General features: G+C 42.6%; 1 protein-coding gene and 1 pseudogene across 1 annotated transcript; one reads left to right on the top strand and one right to left on the bottom strand.

Moving 5' to 3' along the window:
- Positions 1-6,942: 6,942 nt before the first annotated feature.
- On the top strand, positions 6,943-9,560 carry LOC122122026 (annotated as a pseudogene).
- A 5,599-nt stretch (positions 9,561-15,159) lies between these two features.
- On the bottom strand, positions 15,160-17,688 carry LOC122122025 (golgin subfamily A member 2-like). Its single transcript, XM_042696195.1, has one exon. It carries the CDS (start codon positions 17,686-17,688, stop codon positions 15,160-15,162), a length of 2,529 nt encoding a protein of 842 aa, XP_042552129.1.
- Between the last annotated feature and the right edge of the window lie 930 nt (positions 17,689-18,618).

Genomic DNA, 18,618 nt, shown 5'->3' with positions numbered 1-18,618 from the left:
CTTGAAATTTTTCTACTTTTTATTCATTTTGATGCTACAGAAAATGTGGCAGGAAAAGGTGAAATTTTTATTTTTCTTTTAGGATGATAAACAAAAATATTTTGAGCCCCAAGTTTGTCTACTTGACATGTAAAGTTTATGTTGGATCATTCTTGGGTATCATCCAAGATGGCCCTTGTTCCCCACAAATCTAGGCCAATTTTTCTGAAGCAGGCTCCTTGACATCATCTGTGTGATATCCTGATCTTCCTTGATTATCATCCAATCCTGGGTTTGAAACCAAGTTATCTTGGCATAGTACTTCCCAGTCTTTAAATCTTCATGACAAAGGTAAAACCCTTCTGGAAGGAGCCTGAGAGGATACACTGAAACACATTAAAAGTCCTGGCTTAGTTTAATGTAAATTTCCAGCCTCTTAAAAGAAATCATTTGACAAAATGCTTCTAACAATGTGCCACAGGATTTTACTTGGCCAGCTGAGATGATCTTGTGTTCTCTGGCCCCCCTGGGATGGGTTAGGATGATGGAATGGATGACTCCACAACTTACCCTTGGACATGAGAAGCTGATGAGACATGCTGAGACCTTTTGGGAGAAGAGAGCAGCTGGTCATGAACAGGGCAGCTTTAGCAAGGGAAAGGTGCATAGTTTGAGTTTTTATTGTGCTTCAAAGTAGAGCAAGGGGGAAAATTTCTACCTAAAGTCCAGAAAGCTGACTGGTTCAGGGATGTTTTTGTTGCCTTTGCCATACTTCAGACAAGGGAGAAAAAGGTGCAATGATAGTAAGAGACTTCATTACAGTTCCAGCTGCTGATTGGGGGACAATGGAAATGTGACATTTCTCCTTCCGTTGAATTAGAACTGGTTGTGTAAGTTATTGTAGTGCTTGATCAAGTCTGCAGCAGGAAGCCAGTAGGAGTCTAGTCCTGTGGCTTTTCAGATGTGATCAGACTGCCTTTTGGTATTCATTTCCTATTGCTGCTAAAACAAAGTACCACACACTTGGTGGCTAGAAACCTCCACAAATCTGTTAACATGTAGTTCTAAGTCCAAAATCAGTCTCACTGAACTAAAAATCAAGATATTCAAAGTGTTTGTTCTTTTGGGAGATTTTTATGGAAAACCTGTTTCCTTATAGTTTCCTGCTTCTAGAAGCTGCTAGCCTTCCTTGGCTTATCATCCCACATTCCAACTTCAATTTTTAAGACCTGCAAATCTCTCTGACTTTCTGGCTTCCACTTTACATTTCCTTCCCTAAATGTGACACCCTGACATCAGCACTTTTAGCTCTTAAGAAAAAAAAATATTTGGGGCAGTACCAAAGTTTGAACACAAAAGCTAACACTTGCAACCTTTTAAAAAATTCTTGGTGTACGTTTTATAAAAAATAACATGCTTTTTATTATCTTTTTTTATTATGTATGTGAACATGTGTATATACATGTGTCTGTTTATATATTTCTATGTGTAAATACATTTTATATTGTTTACCTGCCCTATTCCCCTGCCTTGTCTTCCTCTTCCTTTCATGCTGTTCCCCTTCCTCTTTCCTAATAATCCACCTGAGTTTTCATTTTGTCTTTTAAATCTGGATTCCACATATAATAGAAAATGTGATATTCATCTTTCTGAGCATGGCTTATTTTACTTAATATAATCATCGCCAACTCCAAACATTTTCCTGCAAAAACAGATTTCATTTTTCTTTATGACTGAATACAATTATATTTGAATATATATTACATTTCCTTTATCTATTCATTGGTTTATTGTTACCTAGGCTGATTCTACAGCTTGGTTTTGTGAATATAGCACAGGTATCTCTATTGTATGCAGACTTACATTCTTTTAGGTATATGCCCAACAGTGGTAGAGTTGAGTCATATGTTGATTCTGTTTTTGAGGAACCTCCGTTTACACTTCTATAGTGGCTACACTAATTTACATCCCCATTCGTGTAAGAAGTTTCCCTTTTACTGCCTCCTCTCACCCCAATCCCCCACAATGTCATCAGTATTTTTTGCCTTTCTCACTGGAATGTGATAGAATCTCAATGTAGTGAGATTTGCATTTCTCTGATGAGTACAAATGTAGTGCTTTTTTCATATATTAATTGGCCATTTGTGCTTCATCTGTTCATATTATTTTCCCATTAACAGTATTATTTGTTGTTTTCCTGTTTGTTAGTTGTTTTTTTTCTGGCAGTTCTGGGGTTGAACTTGACCTGGAGCTTACTAGGCAAGTGCTCTACTGCTAACTGATGACTCCAGTTCTTTTCTCGTACTGGTTATTTTTTACATAAAGTCTGGCTTCCTATCCAGGCAACATTCTTGGACTGTGATCCATCTGTTTTAGGCTTCTCTGTTGTAGCTGGAATGACAGGAGAACCCAGCACACTCAGATTTCTTTCTGTTGAGCTGGAGTTTTACAAACTTTCTACCAAGTGCTCCAAATACCTGATGATTTGCCTTACCTCAATGCCACAGCTGACTATGGACAGAAACTTCTGAAACTATATGACAAAGGATCATATAAAGTGATCCTTTCTATACTTTTCAGTTACAAAAAATGAACTCAGAGACCCTAAGTGTACGTTGCTTGAATTAATTCATCATATTGTTAAGTTGCAACATTCAACTGAATCCAGTCTTTTGCAGTCCATTTTATAGACACTCAACAGGGCAACAGTCTCTCCAGATACTTTTATAGTCATGGAGTAAAGCTCTTGGGGCTGCTTTTCACGAGATCCAGTATATAGCAGTATTCTCCCAAAGCCCTGGACACCATGATTGTTCTTTCTGATAGAGGCACAGGCAGCAGTAGTGGAAGTAATCACAACCCTAGTCAGCCATCAGCTTTTGGAATGTAGAGCTCAGTGTTGCATGCCAGGACATCTTCTCTACAAGGGTGATCACCAGATGAGCCCCTATATTGCAGAGTATGTGGTTTTCTCCTGAGCAGTGTTTGAATAAAGGCCAATGACTCCATGAGACACACAACCAACAACCATATGGCAAAAGTCATCAAGCATCACTTACTGCTTGTGCTGAAATTCAAACATGGTGCATTCCAAGACTTATGGAACCCACTATTCATAGCCCAAGGCTAATTTAAGAAAGGTGATAGCTTTGTATTCCTGTCTCTAAATGCCAACTGTCAAAAATTCCAACTTTTATTAGTGAAATTTATAACAGGCTTGGTAGCCATTAGCAAATGTAGCATAAAGTTGCCTGACTCAAGGCACATACTAATCAGAAGGCAGCAAACACAGCACCAAACCAAAAGCAAGAGAAGATCCAGGAATGGTAGTGGCCCACGGGGTGGTAATCTACACCATCTTATATGATTAATCATTTTGTGTCTGCCCTTCAACAATGGGACCCATTCCATATGCAAAACTGATTCACCCCAGTTAGAATGGCTATAATCAAGAAATCTAATAACAACAGATGCTGGAGGGGATGTGGCCAAAAGGGAACCCTACTGCACTGTTGGGGGGAGTGTAGACTTGTTCAACCATTGTGGAAATCAGAATAGAGATTCCTCAAAAGACAACACATAAAGCTCCCCTATGATTCAGCAATCCCACGTCTAGGCATTTACCCAAATGATCACAAACAAGGCCATACTAAAGCTACCAGCACAACTATGTTTATCACAGCATTATTCACCATAGATAAGATATGGAACCAACCCAGATGCCTCTCAGCAGATGAATGGATCAAGAAAATGTGATATAGATAGATATATCTATCTATATCAATCTATATCTATCTATATAACTATATGAAATCTATGCTTCCATCAGAAAGAATGACACCTCCCCATTTGTTAGGAAATGGAAAGACATGGGAAAAAATCATATTAAGTGAAGTAAGCCAGGTCCAAAGAAATATAGGTACCATGGTTTCCCTTATTTTCGATAACTAGTATACATCTAGGATAATCTTATCAGATAAACAGAAAAGCTCAAAAACTATGTACATATGACCATATAAGATGATGCTAAGTGAAGTGAACCCCAAGATAGGGCACAAGAGGTTTTATCTTTGTCATTGATGTTTTTAATGTACTATATGATTTTTTGTTTCTTTTGTATATTCTTCCCCCATGGTATAACCCCTGTTTTCACCTCATTTGACTCCAGTGCCCTGAATCTTGTATATACATTTTTCTCAGTTGGGGAGGGGAAGGGAAATAAAATACTGAAACAAGGATACAGGTTGACCCATTTTAACAATGAGATGTATAAGACACTATGTTGGAAATGAACTTTAGAACTTGGGAGGTGAGGGAGGGAAGGGATAGTAGGAGAAAAAGGAGGGGGTAACAATGCTTGATAGGAAATGTACTCATTACCTTACTCATGTAACTGTAGCCCCTCTGTACAGCATCTTTACAATATTTTTTTTAATACAAAAAGAGAAGGTATAGCACAGATCTTAAAGCTAAAGCTCCTTTAGTTAATACAATAAAAATATTTAAAATGAGAATAAAACCTCATTGTTAAATCTGCTTTAAAAGCTGAGGACATAACTCAGTGCAAGAGGGCTTGTTTGGAGGCATGTACCAGGCCCTGGATTGACTCTCAAGTACCAAAGGGAAATATTCCTAATTGAAAGGACACTAAGCTGGTTTTAAAATCTTTTCTTGGTTTACTCAGTAATAATTTTTCCTCCATTCTTTATCTTGAAACAGAAATGTCTAAGATATCTATCATTTGATTTTCTGAATTCCCCAGAAATTTTCCTAAATAAGGAGGGATTAAAACTCTGCATATACCGACAATACTAGTTAGAATGATATCTTCACACTCCAACAAAGTGAAATTGAGTGATTTAAAATCCTAAGGATGATTTTATTCTATTTTTATGCTAGAGACCAAAATAATTGGGAATTGCTTTTTTTATTTTCCTAATCAAGAATGCATCTATTCTTTTTATTCTGTAAGGAAAGTTTAAAACTGATGATTTATTGTGATTCAGATTCTAGACCCAAAAGAGTACAAAACCTTTCAGAGAAAAAAGTATTTTGTTGTCAGTAATGCAATTACCCTTTCTCAGGGGAAAAAAAAGAAGAAATAGCTTTCCCAATTAGGTCCATCAATAAAGGCAAAGTTAGTCTGCAAAGAACACAACTCATGTTTTCTTGTGATCACAAACTCAGACAATTGCTAACCTAATTGCTTTTTATTTTTCTCTTTCCAGCCAACTTAAAGGATTTCTACACAATCAATGAGATCAACAACCTAGTCAATCCAATTTAGTTATTAAGAAGGCAAAAGCAATGGATTGGGTGCATATTCGATCCAGTTTTGTTATGGGAGATATTTCAGCCAGAGAGGCATGGCTATAAATTTTCTTGGAGAGGAAATCTGGGTGGAAAAACAAATAGTCATGTTAGCTAATAAACGTTGCTTTTCAAACTTGCTAATCCCTTTGGATGATTTATCACTGTCTGAAAGCTCTGGGCTACTTTACAAAGGTCCCTTGAAGTTGTATAAAAGTTGTTAAATTCATATTTATAAAACTCAATACCACCTGAAACTAGAAGTCATGCCAATCAATAGTAATGACTTTCAACAACCAGAAAGCCTGAAGATACTCTTACAGTATCACTTCACAGGAGATTTGGGGTACCACACATCTCTTGATACTGGTTTTGGAAATGCGTGTCCAAAGAAGTCCCACACGTGGTAAATATTAGAAATCCAGTCAGAGGTTTACCTGGGGCATTCAACCTATCTAGTAAGGGAAAGAAAAAAAAATTCACCAAAAAGATAAACAATTTTGGAAGGCACTCTTCAGAAGGACTTTATGTTGTTTCCTGTGTGGTTTAAAGACAGAAGGCAGATATAATCTCTTCTAACCCTATGGAGTTTAGACTTGGCAAAGTGAGGCAGCCCACTGCAATAGACAATTCCAGAAAAGGAAACAGAAAGGTAAACAAATGAAAAAAATTAAAAGGGATAATGCAGCATTTGGAAGGCCTGGTTTATATCAGGTGGTTCGAAGCAAAGTTGAGCCCCATTATAATGAACATTGATCATCCACAAAATATTCAGATATATTAGACTACCTTTACTATTCTTATTCTCTATATAAGCTATCAGAACATATCATTGGCCTTCTGAATTGATATAAATCAAACACTGTTCCTAATTGAACAAAAATTATCCAGAGAAAAATAGGTGAAAATATTCTAAAGTGAGTTTAAATAGATAAACTTCTATTTCTTTCAGAAGCTTAATTTTTAAAAATCTTGTCTTTGGCCAGGCACTAGTAGCTCACACCTGTAATTACTGTTACTCAGCTGACTGAGATATGAGGCTCATGGTTCAAAGTCAGCCTAAGAAACAAAGTCCAGAAGACTCTTACCAATAATCAACAACCTAAAGGCTAGAAAGTAAGTTGTGGTTAAGGTGGTAGAGTACTATTCCTGAGCAAAAGGCTCAGGCACAGCACCCAGGCTCTGAATTGAAGCCCCAGTACCAAGACAAAAAAAACCCACAAAAACACTAACTTCTTAACACATATGAGTGTATGTGTGTGCATGTATAAATTATCCTGTTGCAATTGTGAAAATGTTAAAAGTGAGGAGGAGAAAAGAGAATGCTAGAAAGCGAACAGTGCCAAAATACAATTGCACCTGTTAGTGAGATAATAAAACCAAACTCACTGAAAGCTATGAATAAATAGAGGGTAGAACACTGTAAAAAGCAAGAGTAAGTAAAGGGATTAATCACATAAAGTACAGTAAGTACATGTGTGAAATACAATGGTAACCACCTTTGAATAATTAATATGTACTTTAACAAAAATGAATGTTAGGAAAGTGAAGCATATACTGTCTGGGGTGGGAGAACTATTTGGGAAGGAAGAGGGTTAATGAGGATGAAGGAGGGTGAATATAGTCAAAATATTTTTTTGCAGCTGGGTGAAAATGAAGCTTATTGAGGCTACTTTGGGAAGAGTAGAGGAAGATGAGGAAGGAAGAGAGAAGGATGAGTCTCATCAAGGCACGGTCTATGCGTACTTGGCAACTCAAAATGAGATCACTGTGTGCAACCAATTGATGCTAATAAAAATAGAAAGTGTGGCACATACTCACGATGCAACATTACTAGCTCACAAAGAAAGGAATTATGTCATTTGCAGATATCTGGGTAGAACTGAAGGTTCTATTAACCAAAACAAGCCAGATTCAGAAAGGTAATTATTGCCTATTTTCTCTGATGTACACAATTTAAAACTAAATAAAAATGTTAATCCAAAAGACAGGCAAGAGTGACATTTTCTTCTTACTCAATAATAAGTAATTATTAAACACCATTGTAAGTGAATATACTATTCTAGGAACATAAGCGAGTAACAATTGTTCCTTATCAGGTGCAGTCTTCTGGATATGACTGCATCAGCTCTACTCTTCTGTGACTAGTGACTAGTGACTAATGACTAGGATGTTCAGGGGTAAGCCGTTGCTGGTGGGCCCCCATCCTGGCGCCCCATGCATGGCCTCTTTGGGGGGGGGAACCAGGAGGTTGGGGCAAGAGGCCGGGCCTGGCAGGCCCCATGGCACTTGGCCCGAGGGGTTTTCTCACAGAGGAAAGAGGGCGAGCAGGGGTCCTCTGGGCACCATGCGGGTTGGGCCCAGGACGGGTTTCTGAGCAAGCGGGAGTCAGATCTGCCTGATCCACGTGGCGGGGAAGGGGGCTTCCTACTCCCCCAGCACCTGCCCCCATTGAGATGGGTGGGTTGCATCCTGAGAGCCAGGGTCGTCTCAGGGCCCCCTGTGTGCGGTGAGGTCTCTGTGGGGGGAGGGGTCAGGACTTCTGGGTGCAGGTGGGGTGACTGCGATGATCTGGAGATCTAGTTTGTTCTCTGGAGTCCTGCAACCCTCCTTCTCCCCCCAAAGTACCCCAAAGTCTGCCCTTCGGGAGGGATAGGAAAGTGTACTTTTTTTTTTACTTGAAGTTTGGTGCGAGTGGGGCTTGAACTCAAGGCCTGGCCCTCTTGCTTGGCTGGGGTTGAGCCACCTCTAGACAAGGAGGTGAGCCTCTGGCAGTTGATGAATAAAATCGCATCTCACCCCCACCTGCAGGGAAGTGTGGTGGGTGCGCAGGGAACTGTGCTGGGTGTGCAGGGAACTGTGCTGGGTGTGCAGGGAAGTGTGGTGCATGCGCAGGGAAGTGTGGTGCATGCACAGGGAAGTGTGGTGGGTGAGCAGGGAAGTGTGGTCGGTGTGCCCGCGTGCCCACCTGGCAGATGTGTGTGGCCACTTCTCCAGATGCAGAGGCTGCTGTGTCCTGGGCAGGCGGGACAGGATGCAGGCTGGAGAAGGCTCTGTCTTGAAGCGGCAGTCTCCAAGATTCCAATCCCTTTTCACGGGAGGATTGAAGAGTCTGACAGAATTATTTGTGAAAGAGAATCAAAAGCTGAGAACAGCAGGAGGAGTGGTGAGGGATCTGCCAAATGGGGTGAAACTTCAAGATGTTGATTTTGCCACCCCAACCCAAATCAAGGAGATGTTTCTGTCAGGTGGCATTCAGATGACCAACAAAGGAGAGAAGCAAGGAACCATCACAGCCAGGCTTCGTGAAGACAATTTTGAAATTACCACACTGAGGATAGATGTCACAACTGAGGGCAGACATACCTGGGTAGAATTCACAACTGCCCAGCAGAAGGATGCCGAACACAGAGACCTCACTATAAACTCCATGTTTCTAGGCCTTGATGGTTATTGATTCAATTACTTTAATGGCTATGAAGATTTTAAAAAAATAAGAAAGTTACGGTTTGTAGGACACACACATCAAAGAATATAAGAAGATTAACTTCGGATTTTAAGCTACTTCAGGTTTGATGGCAGAATTGTGGACAAACCTGGTAAACATGACACTGAGACTTTGGAAGTGATCGCAGAAAATGCAAAAGGCTTGGCTGGACTATCAGGAGAGTGCATTTGGGTAGAACTGAAAAAAATACTTGTTGGTAAATGTGTAAATGACTTATTTCACCTGATCTATGATCTTGATATGGCTCCTCATAAAGGTTTATCCACAATTGCAAGTTTAGAAGAATTTAGTGAAGTCAGTAAAAATATTGAAGGTTGCTCAGCAAAGCGAAGGACCATCTTGGCCTCACTGCAGAAAGTACAAGATGATGTCACAAAATGGGATTTGAGGTTGAAGATTTCAAAAGAAGAGAAAAAACCTTGGCTTATTTAGAGTTAAAAATAGGAAAGACTTAGTTAAAGCATCAAATCGTTCAAAACCATTGAAACCCTATCAAAACTTCATTGTAGATTCCAGAGAGCCAGATGCAAATGCCAGAGTATGTGAGCTGCTGAAGTACCAGGGTGAACGCAGTCTCCTCACGGAGATGCAGCAGTGGTCCCTGCCCTCTTCCCTATGAGCAGACATGATATTAGAAAAGTGGGCATTTCTTCCAGGAAGGAAATTGGTGCTGTGTTACAGCAACTGCATGAATGGTGAAAAAAAAAAAAGTGGCTGCTAAATGGAAAAAGAGGAATTCCTAAGTTACATAAAGAAGACCTAGAATGAAGACCTGGTTCTCAAAATGGTAAGACTGGTCTTTCCCTGTCTATGAGATTTAAGAAGCTACAGCAGAGTTAAGAGAGAATCCGTTAAGAAAAATCTTCTTGCTTTGTGAAACTATTTCAGGCACTGACTGAAATGGAGTCTACCACCTCTTAATCTGATTTTATCAAAGAATCCTAGAATGTTTTTGGAGTAGGTTCTGACTTAACTGTCTATGCTTTTCAAATAAAAATGGATTACATAGGGAACAACTAGGATTGACCTTAAATGTAACTATTTTTCTGGGTGGTATATTCCTGTAATCCTAGCTACTTGGGAGGTGGAGACATAAGGAACTGAGTTTGAGGCTAGCTAGCAGTTAGTGAAACCCCGTCTCAAAAGCAAAATATAAACAAAAGGCTGGGGTGTGATTCAAGTAAAACAACAAAAAAAGAAAAAAGGAAAAAAAGATGCTTAATACTATGTGCATTGAAATAAATGGGTTACTTTGTACACTGATACATTTCAGTCTTTACCTGAATTCCAAAATTAACTTGTACCTATCATTGTTGACAAATCTATGTAAAACACCTATCAGTTATTTCCAGGGTGTCATTTATTCATAGTGATTTTGTTCCAGCTATCTATGTTTTGGTATGGAGCTATTATTTGTCTGCCATAAGGATTTCTTATGTGTGTGAAGCCTGGAGAAGTTAACTTGTAAAGACTTTGGTATATTATTTTAGTAAAATATTACCTTTGGTTTTGGAAGGTAAGTGGGTTTATATCAGATTTTATGATGTAGTGATAATACTGCTTTTTTAAGGAAGCATAATTTATTTTCACTAACTAAAATAATACTTATACACACACACACACACACACACACACACACACACACACACACACGCACACACGAAGAAATAGGATGTCCAAAGAGTGAACCAATGCAATAGTGATACTCACAAGATACTATGTTGGAAGTGAACTTTACAACTTGGAGGGGGGGAGAAATGGGGATATAAGGGATAGCAAGAGAAAATGAGAGAGAAGGCTAACTATGTTCAACATGAATTGTACTCATTTCCTTACTTATGAAACTGTAACCTTCCTGTACATCACCTTCACAATAAAAAGTAATAAACATAGGCAGTAAAAAAATGGGATGTTCAATAAGCATCACCACACATATTATGCTGCATTTGATGTCATTGTGCCCCACTTCTTCAGCTACAAAATCCTCTTTTGTACTCGCTTTCATGTATGTAGTCCACTGATGACCAAAGCAAGCCTTGCTAAGTGGTATGTGACTGAATTTATAGGCACTAGAGGAAGCTAAGTACAATTTTGACCATATGTGATTTTGTTTCTATTTTGTTAGTTTGATTTTAATGAGTTGCTGAGTTACTGATGACACCCTAGAAATGGAAAGGCAGAAAAAGAAACTTGCTTTGCTTCACTAGCTTTCAGTTATTCCTTTTTTTCATCAGTTTCAGAGAACAGAGTTGAGCAACTTACACCCAATTACTCTACAGCAGACACCCCTCTGATGTATGGTTGTCTTGCAGTTGAGTGTTTGCTCATCAGGAATCTGGAAGTAGCTCAAATTTATTGCAGCTACCATCCCTGAACTTGGGCCTGAGGAGGGACCCTTGGAAATGGGAAGTTAAAAACTGTACTCAGAGAGGATCCTAATCCTGCCACTTACTGAACTTGCACCAATGGGAGCCAGAAAGTTGGACCATGAATGCAAAGGCCCCCAACACTTCATTTCCCTTGCCTCCAGTGGTGGCCTTATAAACAAACTCTCTTGTATATGGCAAAACTTTCCACTTCAGAGATCCACATATTGTGCAACAGGCCTCCTTCGTTTGGGAAGACTGTGAAGGAGAAGTGGCAAAAAGTCAACGTAAATCAATGCTAGTGTCCTTTGCTCAAGTCTTTTATATTCAATGGTGCCCACAGTGCCAAGGACAATGTTTTTAGAGTTCCCCAAATGGTACCACTCCAAACCTTCAATGGCTGGCTTTCTAGCTGAAATACTCATAATTTAGCACCTGAGACTCTATAGCCTATCAACCATTCACTATTCAGGGAAACATAAAGGAGGGGCCTAGTTCAGAGACAATATCCAGGCAAAAAGGCCACACAGTGCAAATGGCCAACTAAAGGGAAACTGAACACTGGAACCACAGGAAAGAAAAATACCCAAGGAAACCCTGATGCACACAGAATGACTGACAGTAAGTTCTATCCTAGGGAAAACATATGGAGGCTAAAGCTCCCATAGATCTATGTATCCTACTTTGGGGAGAAGTCAGTAAGTCTACCCTGGGAGACTAAAACGTTTTCTAAGGTACCAGTGCCTAGGTAAATTCTCCATACTGCAGTTTCTTTCTTCTCTTCATCGTCAAATTAAAAGGCACAGTTAGCCCTGTGTAGCTGTCTTTAAGGAGAGCCAGGAGGATTCCTGTTGGATTGGCTGCTTCTTTCTCTCATCATCAGCAGAGGGCTGAAGGCAGCCATATATAGAAGCAGTCACTGAGAAAACAAGTGTGAAGCCACAGCCAGTGCTTCCTCAGCAGGCCTGAGCCTGAGATCCTAGTCTGAGCAGTAGGCAATCCTAGCTGAGGCCCATCAACGACCACAGAATAGTAAAGCCCACCCAAGGGAAGTCCAAACCTGCTTCACATATCTTTTTAGCATGATGGTTCATAAACAACCTAGGCGAAGGCTTACAACAATAGCAGCTTGTGCTGTGGGATACACTTGCCATTTCAGTTATACAAAGCCAGGGAATGGGAGCACAATGAGTACAGGTCAACCCAGGTGAAAAAGGGCAGGAGACTCTACCTGGACTGAAGAAACCAGGCACAGTGATGCCCACCTGTCATCCCAGGGACAACAGATATGATGGAGGAGGAGGAGGAACATAGTTCTGAAGTCAGCCTAGTCAGGTAGCAAGAGTCAAGATGATAAGTGTCAGCCAGTGGTTCAGATCTGTGCCAGTGGCTCAGGCTTGTAATCATAGCTAATCAAGAGGCAGAGATCTGAAGATCACCAAGTGAAGCTAGGCCGGGCAAGAAAACCTATGAGACTATTAGCTCCAAAAAAAGCCAAAAGTGAAGCTATGGCTGAAGTGGTAGAGTGCTGGCCTTGAACAAAAAAAGCTTAGGGATAGCATCTAAGCGCTGAGTTCAAACCCCAGGAGAGGCACAAAAATAAATAAATAAATAAATGACTGAAAAACATCAGTGTCATAAAGTGCTAGAGGCAGGGATCACCAGAATTCTTCCCTATAAAGGGTGATGTTCTCAGTGCAAATTCAGTACCACCATTAAGAAAAAAACACCTGTCCCTGGTCTCCAGTTCGAATGCTGAAGTTATTGAGTAATTCTGTGTGATCACTCCCTTGACACACTCAGCTCATGGAGGGCAGGGATCATTCTTGGTTATAGTGCCACTCCAGGGCCTAAAACCAGTTATTTTGCATATAAAAAGCATATTTGATCTATTGCTTTTGTGACCAGTCACTGCAAAACTTAGTGTCCTGCAACAACCATAACTTCACAACTTCTTAATGGGTCTGCCTTTCAGTCAATGATTTGCTGGGAACATTGTTAGGTTGTTCAGTTAGGCTGCAAGATCCTACAAGGCTCATCAAATGTAGGGCATTTAAAAGCACCTCCACATCATCTTCTTCCCTCCAGTAATCTCTAGCCAGTTCCTTTATACCCTGTTCATTAGTAGGCAAGAGCAAACAGGAAGATAATACTCATTGTAGGCTGCACTCAAAACTGAGCAGCATCACTTTCATCAGTTTCTTCTGGTCACGAGAAGTCTCAAAATTAACTCAGATTCAAAGAGAGAATGAACTCCACTTCCTTGTGGAAAGAGAAACAGCCTTATGCATGAAAGAATAATTATGGCAATGACATAGACAACTACAATGCACTCGGGCAATATGCATCACCTCTCTATTTCTTGTGAGGACCCGAGAGGACACTGGTTTCATCGTGGGAAGCATGTACTCATCTTTAACATATCATTGACGCTGTGTCATTAACCCAGAAGTTACTGCCAGCAGTGTCCCAAACAAGAGGATGCATTTTAATTTTTAATCTTCTACTAGGTTTGAGTGGTAAGTTAAAAAAGAGCACATTGGGCACTGTGGGCTCACAAGGCTAATCTTAGCTACTCAAGAGGCTAAGATCTGAAAATTGCAGCTCAAAGTCAGCCTAGATAAGTCCTCAAGACTCTTCTTGTCAATTAAGTACTGAAGTGTGGCAGTGGTCAAGTGGCAGAGAGCCTTTAGGAAAGCACCCAGGCCCTGATTTGTAGCCCGAGAACCTACATCAGAGAGAGAGAGATATAGAGACAGATACAGACAGAGACACAGACACAGACAGAGACACAGACACAGACTCAGACACAGACACAGAGACACAGACAGACAGACAGAGATAGGTACCACGGTCTCTCAATAGTAGCCCTAGCTACTCAGGAGGCTTAGATCTGAAGACTGCAATAGAAGCCAGACCTGATAGGAAAGTCAGTGACACTCTTACCTCTATCCACTAAAAAGCCACAAGGGATGCAAAATAAGCCCAGGAACAGCACACAAGATCAAGCCTACAGATCAGCACACATGCACACACACACACACACACACACACACACACACAGAGTAAATTAGTTTTAATACTTTATTTGATTCACTGAATATGCGACTTGAACAATTCATAAGTGAAAAATTGAGATATTTGGCATTCTCATTATACACATTCTACAATTGTGTGTTATTATTCTGCATTATTCTACTACAGGAATCCTCCATTTATCCTGATGTCACTATTTCTTTTTTCCAAGTTGTCAGGTTTAAAAACATTTTCATTTTAACAGTTTGTACTATTTTTTTCACCTCACTGTACTAGCATTATGTCGGATTAAAATTTAAAAAAAGAATTTGTTACTGGTGCACAATATTTAACATGCGTGAATGCACCAACATACAAGGTTAAATGATGAAATAACTCAGTTGAGGGGGAAAAACACAAATTTTCTCCTCAAAAATATTAAAGAATTATGAAAAGTATGCCATAAATCAGCATAAGAATGTATCACAAACACCAGAACGTTAATAGAGAAGTGACTTATAAAGTATCACTAAGATAATATGCTAAGTGAAAACTATATCATCCCTTCCCATCTTTTCCATTCATAGAAAGAATTTAGTCATTGTAAAAAACATCACCTGGGACCCTTCACTAGCAACCAATATACTTTCCTAAAGATTGGCCACCTCTCAGGATTGGCTGCTCTCTTACTGTTACCCTTCCCATCTCCCATAGTAACAAGAACTGAGAAAATGCCACCCAACTGCCATGTCCTGCAGAGGACAGGAGTCGACTTGTCTAAGCAGTGGCTGCCAGGTCTTTAGATGGTGATGATACCAAATGCATCATCTGCTTGTGGCTTATAGAAGAAAGGGAGGCAGGACTCTTCACCCCCATCTGTGGGCTCTTGCTGGGGCTGGATGGCAGGCAGCAGCAGTACAGGAGGCTCTGCAGTGGGGCTCTCTAGGGGCCCAGGCGCCCCAGCCTCTCCAGGGACAGGCTTCAAGTTTTCTTGAAGATGCACATCTTCACAGCTTGCTGCTCCTCCCTGACCTCCATCTTCAGGGGGACTGAGAGGTCTGAGGGGACGTCAGCAGCAGGGGCCTGGGCGCCTGCCAGCATCATGTCCTGGCACTCTGTGCTCTCCCCTGTAAGGTGCAGCAACAGCTCCTTCAGCTCCTTCCTCTTCCTCCTCTTCTCCTGGGACAGCTGGCTCACACACTGATCTTTCTCCTGACACAGCTTCTCCAGGACTTCTTGCTGTTCTTTGTACAGCACGATGGTCTCTTCCATGGTGGCCAGGTGTTGGGTCAGCTGGCTGCAGCGATGGTGGAGGTCGTCCACATGATTCTGGGGGTGCCCCTTGCCAGCCAAGTCTTCAGGGAAGCAGATGTGCAGCTGCTTCTTGGGCGCCTGTGTGTCCTGCTTCCTCTTGCTGAACAGCCTGTGGATGCAGCGCTGGGGGAAGGTGGCCAGGCTCTCCAGCTTTCTCTGGCACTGGGCTGCCAGCTGACTCAGGCACCCGCAGTGGGCCTGCTGCTCCTGCAGCTGCCGGTTCATCCTTGCCTTCCTGCCTTCTGCGATGGACAGTGCGTCCATGTAAAAATCACACATGCTCTGCAGGTTGTCTACGTCCTCTGGGACAGTCACATCATGGGGAGTCGCCTCCTCACCCTTGTCGTCTTCTTGGCTCAGGCCTTCATCTTCCCTGGGGAAAGCCAGGGTGCTCAGCTGGGCCCGCAGCTGTGCATTCTCCTGTCTTGTTGCTTCCAGGCACTTCAGAGTGTCCTGTAACTTCTCCCTTTCCACCTGAGACAGCAACTTGCTCTGCACCTGCTCCTGCTTCAGCTGGTCCATCAGATGGCCCTGCTTCAGCAGGTGCTGCTGCAGGGTCTCCTTCTCTGACATCAGCTGCTGGTTAGTGGCCCTGTGCTGTTTGCAGGAGGCGCTCAGCTCCTGCACCTGGGCCAGGTACTTGTCATGCAGCTCCTGCAGATCCTCAGCTGCTTGGCGCTTGAACTCAGCCACATCTATTCCTTCTTTGAATTCCTCCTCCAGCTCATCCAGCTTCGCCTGCAGGGTTGTCTTCTCCTGCTGCTCTGTGTGCAGGATGCTGGCGAGCTCCCCCTTCTCAGCGCTCAGCCTCTGCAAGGCATCCTGCAGCTGGGCCAGCTCTTCTTTCAGCTGGCGGTTGTGCACCAGCGTGCGTTTCAAGGTCTCCTGTTTCTTCTCCATCGTCTCCAGTATCTTGCGCCGGTCCTTGGCATGCTGTGCCCATTCCTCAGCTTTCTTTTCCAGTATCCACAGCCGCTGCTGCTGCTCCAGGTTCTGGAGACTGAGGCTCTGGTTCTCCTCCACCTGGAGGTGAAGTTGCTCCTCCAGAGTCTTGAGCTCCTTCTGCAACTGCAGGGTGTGGGCCTGCAGCTGCTGCTCAGCCTGAGCTGGCCCTGCAAGTGGCTGTGGGGGCCACAGCACTGACAGCTGCTCTCTCAGCTCCACCAGCTTGCTCTCCAACTCCAACACCTGCCTCATCCCTTGCTCTTTCTCCTCTCTCAGCTGGCTCACCTGCTCTAGCAGCTGCTGGACTTTCTCTTTCCCCGTGGAGCTCTCCAGCCTCAGGTCCTCCGCAAAGGTGTCTCTCTCCTCCTTTAATCTTGCCACCAACTCCTTCATGTTGTTGAGTTGACTTTCCAACTCTGCCTGCTTCACTAGTTCCTCTTGGAACTTGTGGATTTGCATTTTCATGCCGGCCTTCTGTGTCAGAAGCACTTCCAGCCTCTCCTGCAGCTCGGTGTTCTCATTCTCCAGGTCTTCAATACTTCTGGTCTTTTCCTGGAGCTGCAGCTTCACGCGATTCAGGGCTTTCATGAGCTCTGTGTTGTTGTTCTCAGTTTCATTCTGCGTGGTGTTGACTGCAGACAATGTTGTTTCTAGTTCTGTTATGCGCTGCTGTGCAGCCTGCAGGCAGCTGGTAAGACCCTCCTGCTCCAGTGCTCTTTCATTGGCCTTGTGCTGCTTGTGGGCCAGGGCAGATTGTAAGTCTGATTTTTCGCTAATCAGCATCTGTATCGATAGCTTGTGCTGCTCCAGCTCTGTTTTCAGAGCTTCGTGCACACAGGCCATCTTCTCCTTGTCTTTTCCCTGCTGATCCTGCAGCTCTTTCATTTCCTGCTTCAGTTTTTGTTGGATCTCAATGCAGAACTGCTGCTTTTGTATTGTGCTGGAGTCCAGGGCAAGCACCAGGTGTTGGTTGTGTCTCTCCAAGTCCTTGGTGTTATTGGGAGCTGTGACACTCTGGACCCTGGCAGCTGTGACAATGCCCAGGGGAGGAGGAGGCTCAGGGTCTGCATGGTCTTGGGCCGCACCCTTGAGTAAAGGACAGTCCCCAGCAGTGTTTGTCTTGGGGTTACCTCCCTCTTTCATTTTTCTCTTCTTGGATTCTCCAGGTCTAGCAGGACCATTCCTCTGCTGGTATTCTTGCAGTAGTTTCCTTCCTGCAGCTACTTTTTTTTCTCTTTTTTTCTCAGACATACCAGCACTGGGACGGTGAAGGTGGGGGGGCCACATTCCCAGGCTGTCTAAAATCAATTCTGTTGTATCACTAGTAACTCTGTCTACCTCCAACTATTTCTTCAAAATCACCTCCTCACCACTCACCACCTCTACCTCCTTCAACTCCTTTAGTGGTGTGAGCCAATAGAGGGGATCCCAGTGCTACTAGGCAGCATGGAATGTGGGCGTGGTCTCAATTCTTGTATCCCATTGGTCAGAGAAACATGAAGTCAGGGGTGTGGCCAGAATCCTGTGATTCAGGTAGAGTGGGTGGAGTCACCATGACAGCAGATCCTCCCCCATGCTACTGGATCCAGCTCTTGCTGGATAGGTGCACAGTTTTTATAAGTCAACTCTCCTGGTCTCCCTCACACTAACTGTGATTCCTTAGAGAATTTAAGTGGGTTCTAGACTTCTCTGTGTCTCACATTACCATAAACAATCAACCCTGGTTCTAGGTCCAATAGATGAGCAATCTGCAACAGCAGAACTGCATGCCTTCCCTTTTCTTCCTTCACAGCTCTGTTTTCCATTCTTTCACAGTTTAGAAATCCCTCCAGGGAACCCCATCCTTTCTTCAGGCCAGTCCCATTTTCACAATCCTTTTCATGTTTTTCCCAATGTTTCTTATCCTGGTAGGCTGTCAGCATAATCCATTCCTGGTCTCCTGCTTCCCAGCTGCTGCTCTTCCTCTTCTCTCCTGCTGCCATGTTCTACTCTAGCTTTTCCCTGGGGTTTGTCTCTGGAGTGAAGCAGAACTGACCTGAAATCATCAAGGCTTTCTGATACCCAGGGAGGATGCCTGTATTGTTCTCTCCCCCACAATCCCAGCCCTCCCAGATCTCTTTAAGGGCTTCCCCCAGGATACTTCTATACTGCCTACATTTTAAATACTTGTTAACAACATGT

This window comes from Dipodomys spectabilis, unplaced genomic scaffold (assembly GCF_019054845.1).
Source record: "Dipodomys spectabilis isolate Male_0828 unplaced genomic scaffold, ASM1905484v1 ptg000201l, whole genome shotgun sequence".
NCBI classification, from domain to species: Eukaryota; Metazoa; Chordata; class Mammalia; order Rodentia; family Heteromyidae; genus Dipodomys; species Dipodomys spectabilis.
The sequence above is the reverse complement of the archived record's forward strand: the minus strand, read 5'-3'. Positions and strand labels throughout refer to the sequence as shown.

Coding starts and splice junctions, on each gene's coding strand:
- LOC122122025 (XM_042696195.1), bottom strand. CDS start 17,688: ATGTCTGAGAAAAAAAGAGAAAAAAAAGTAGCTGCAGGAAGGAAACTA.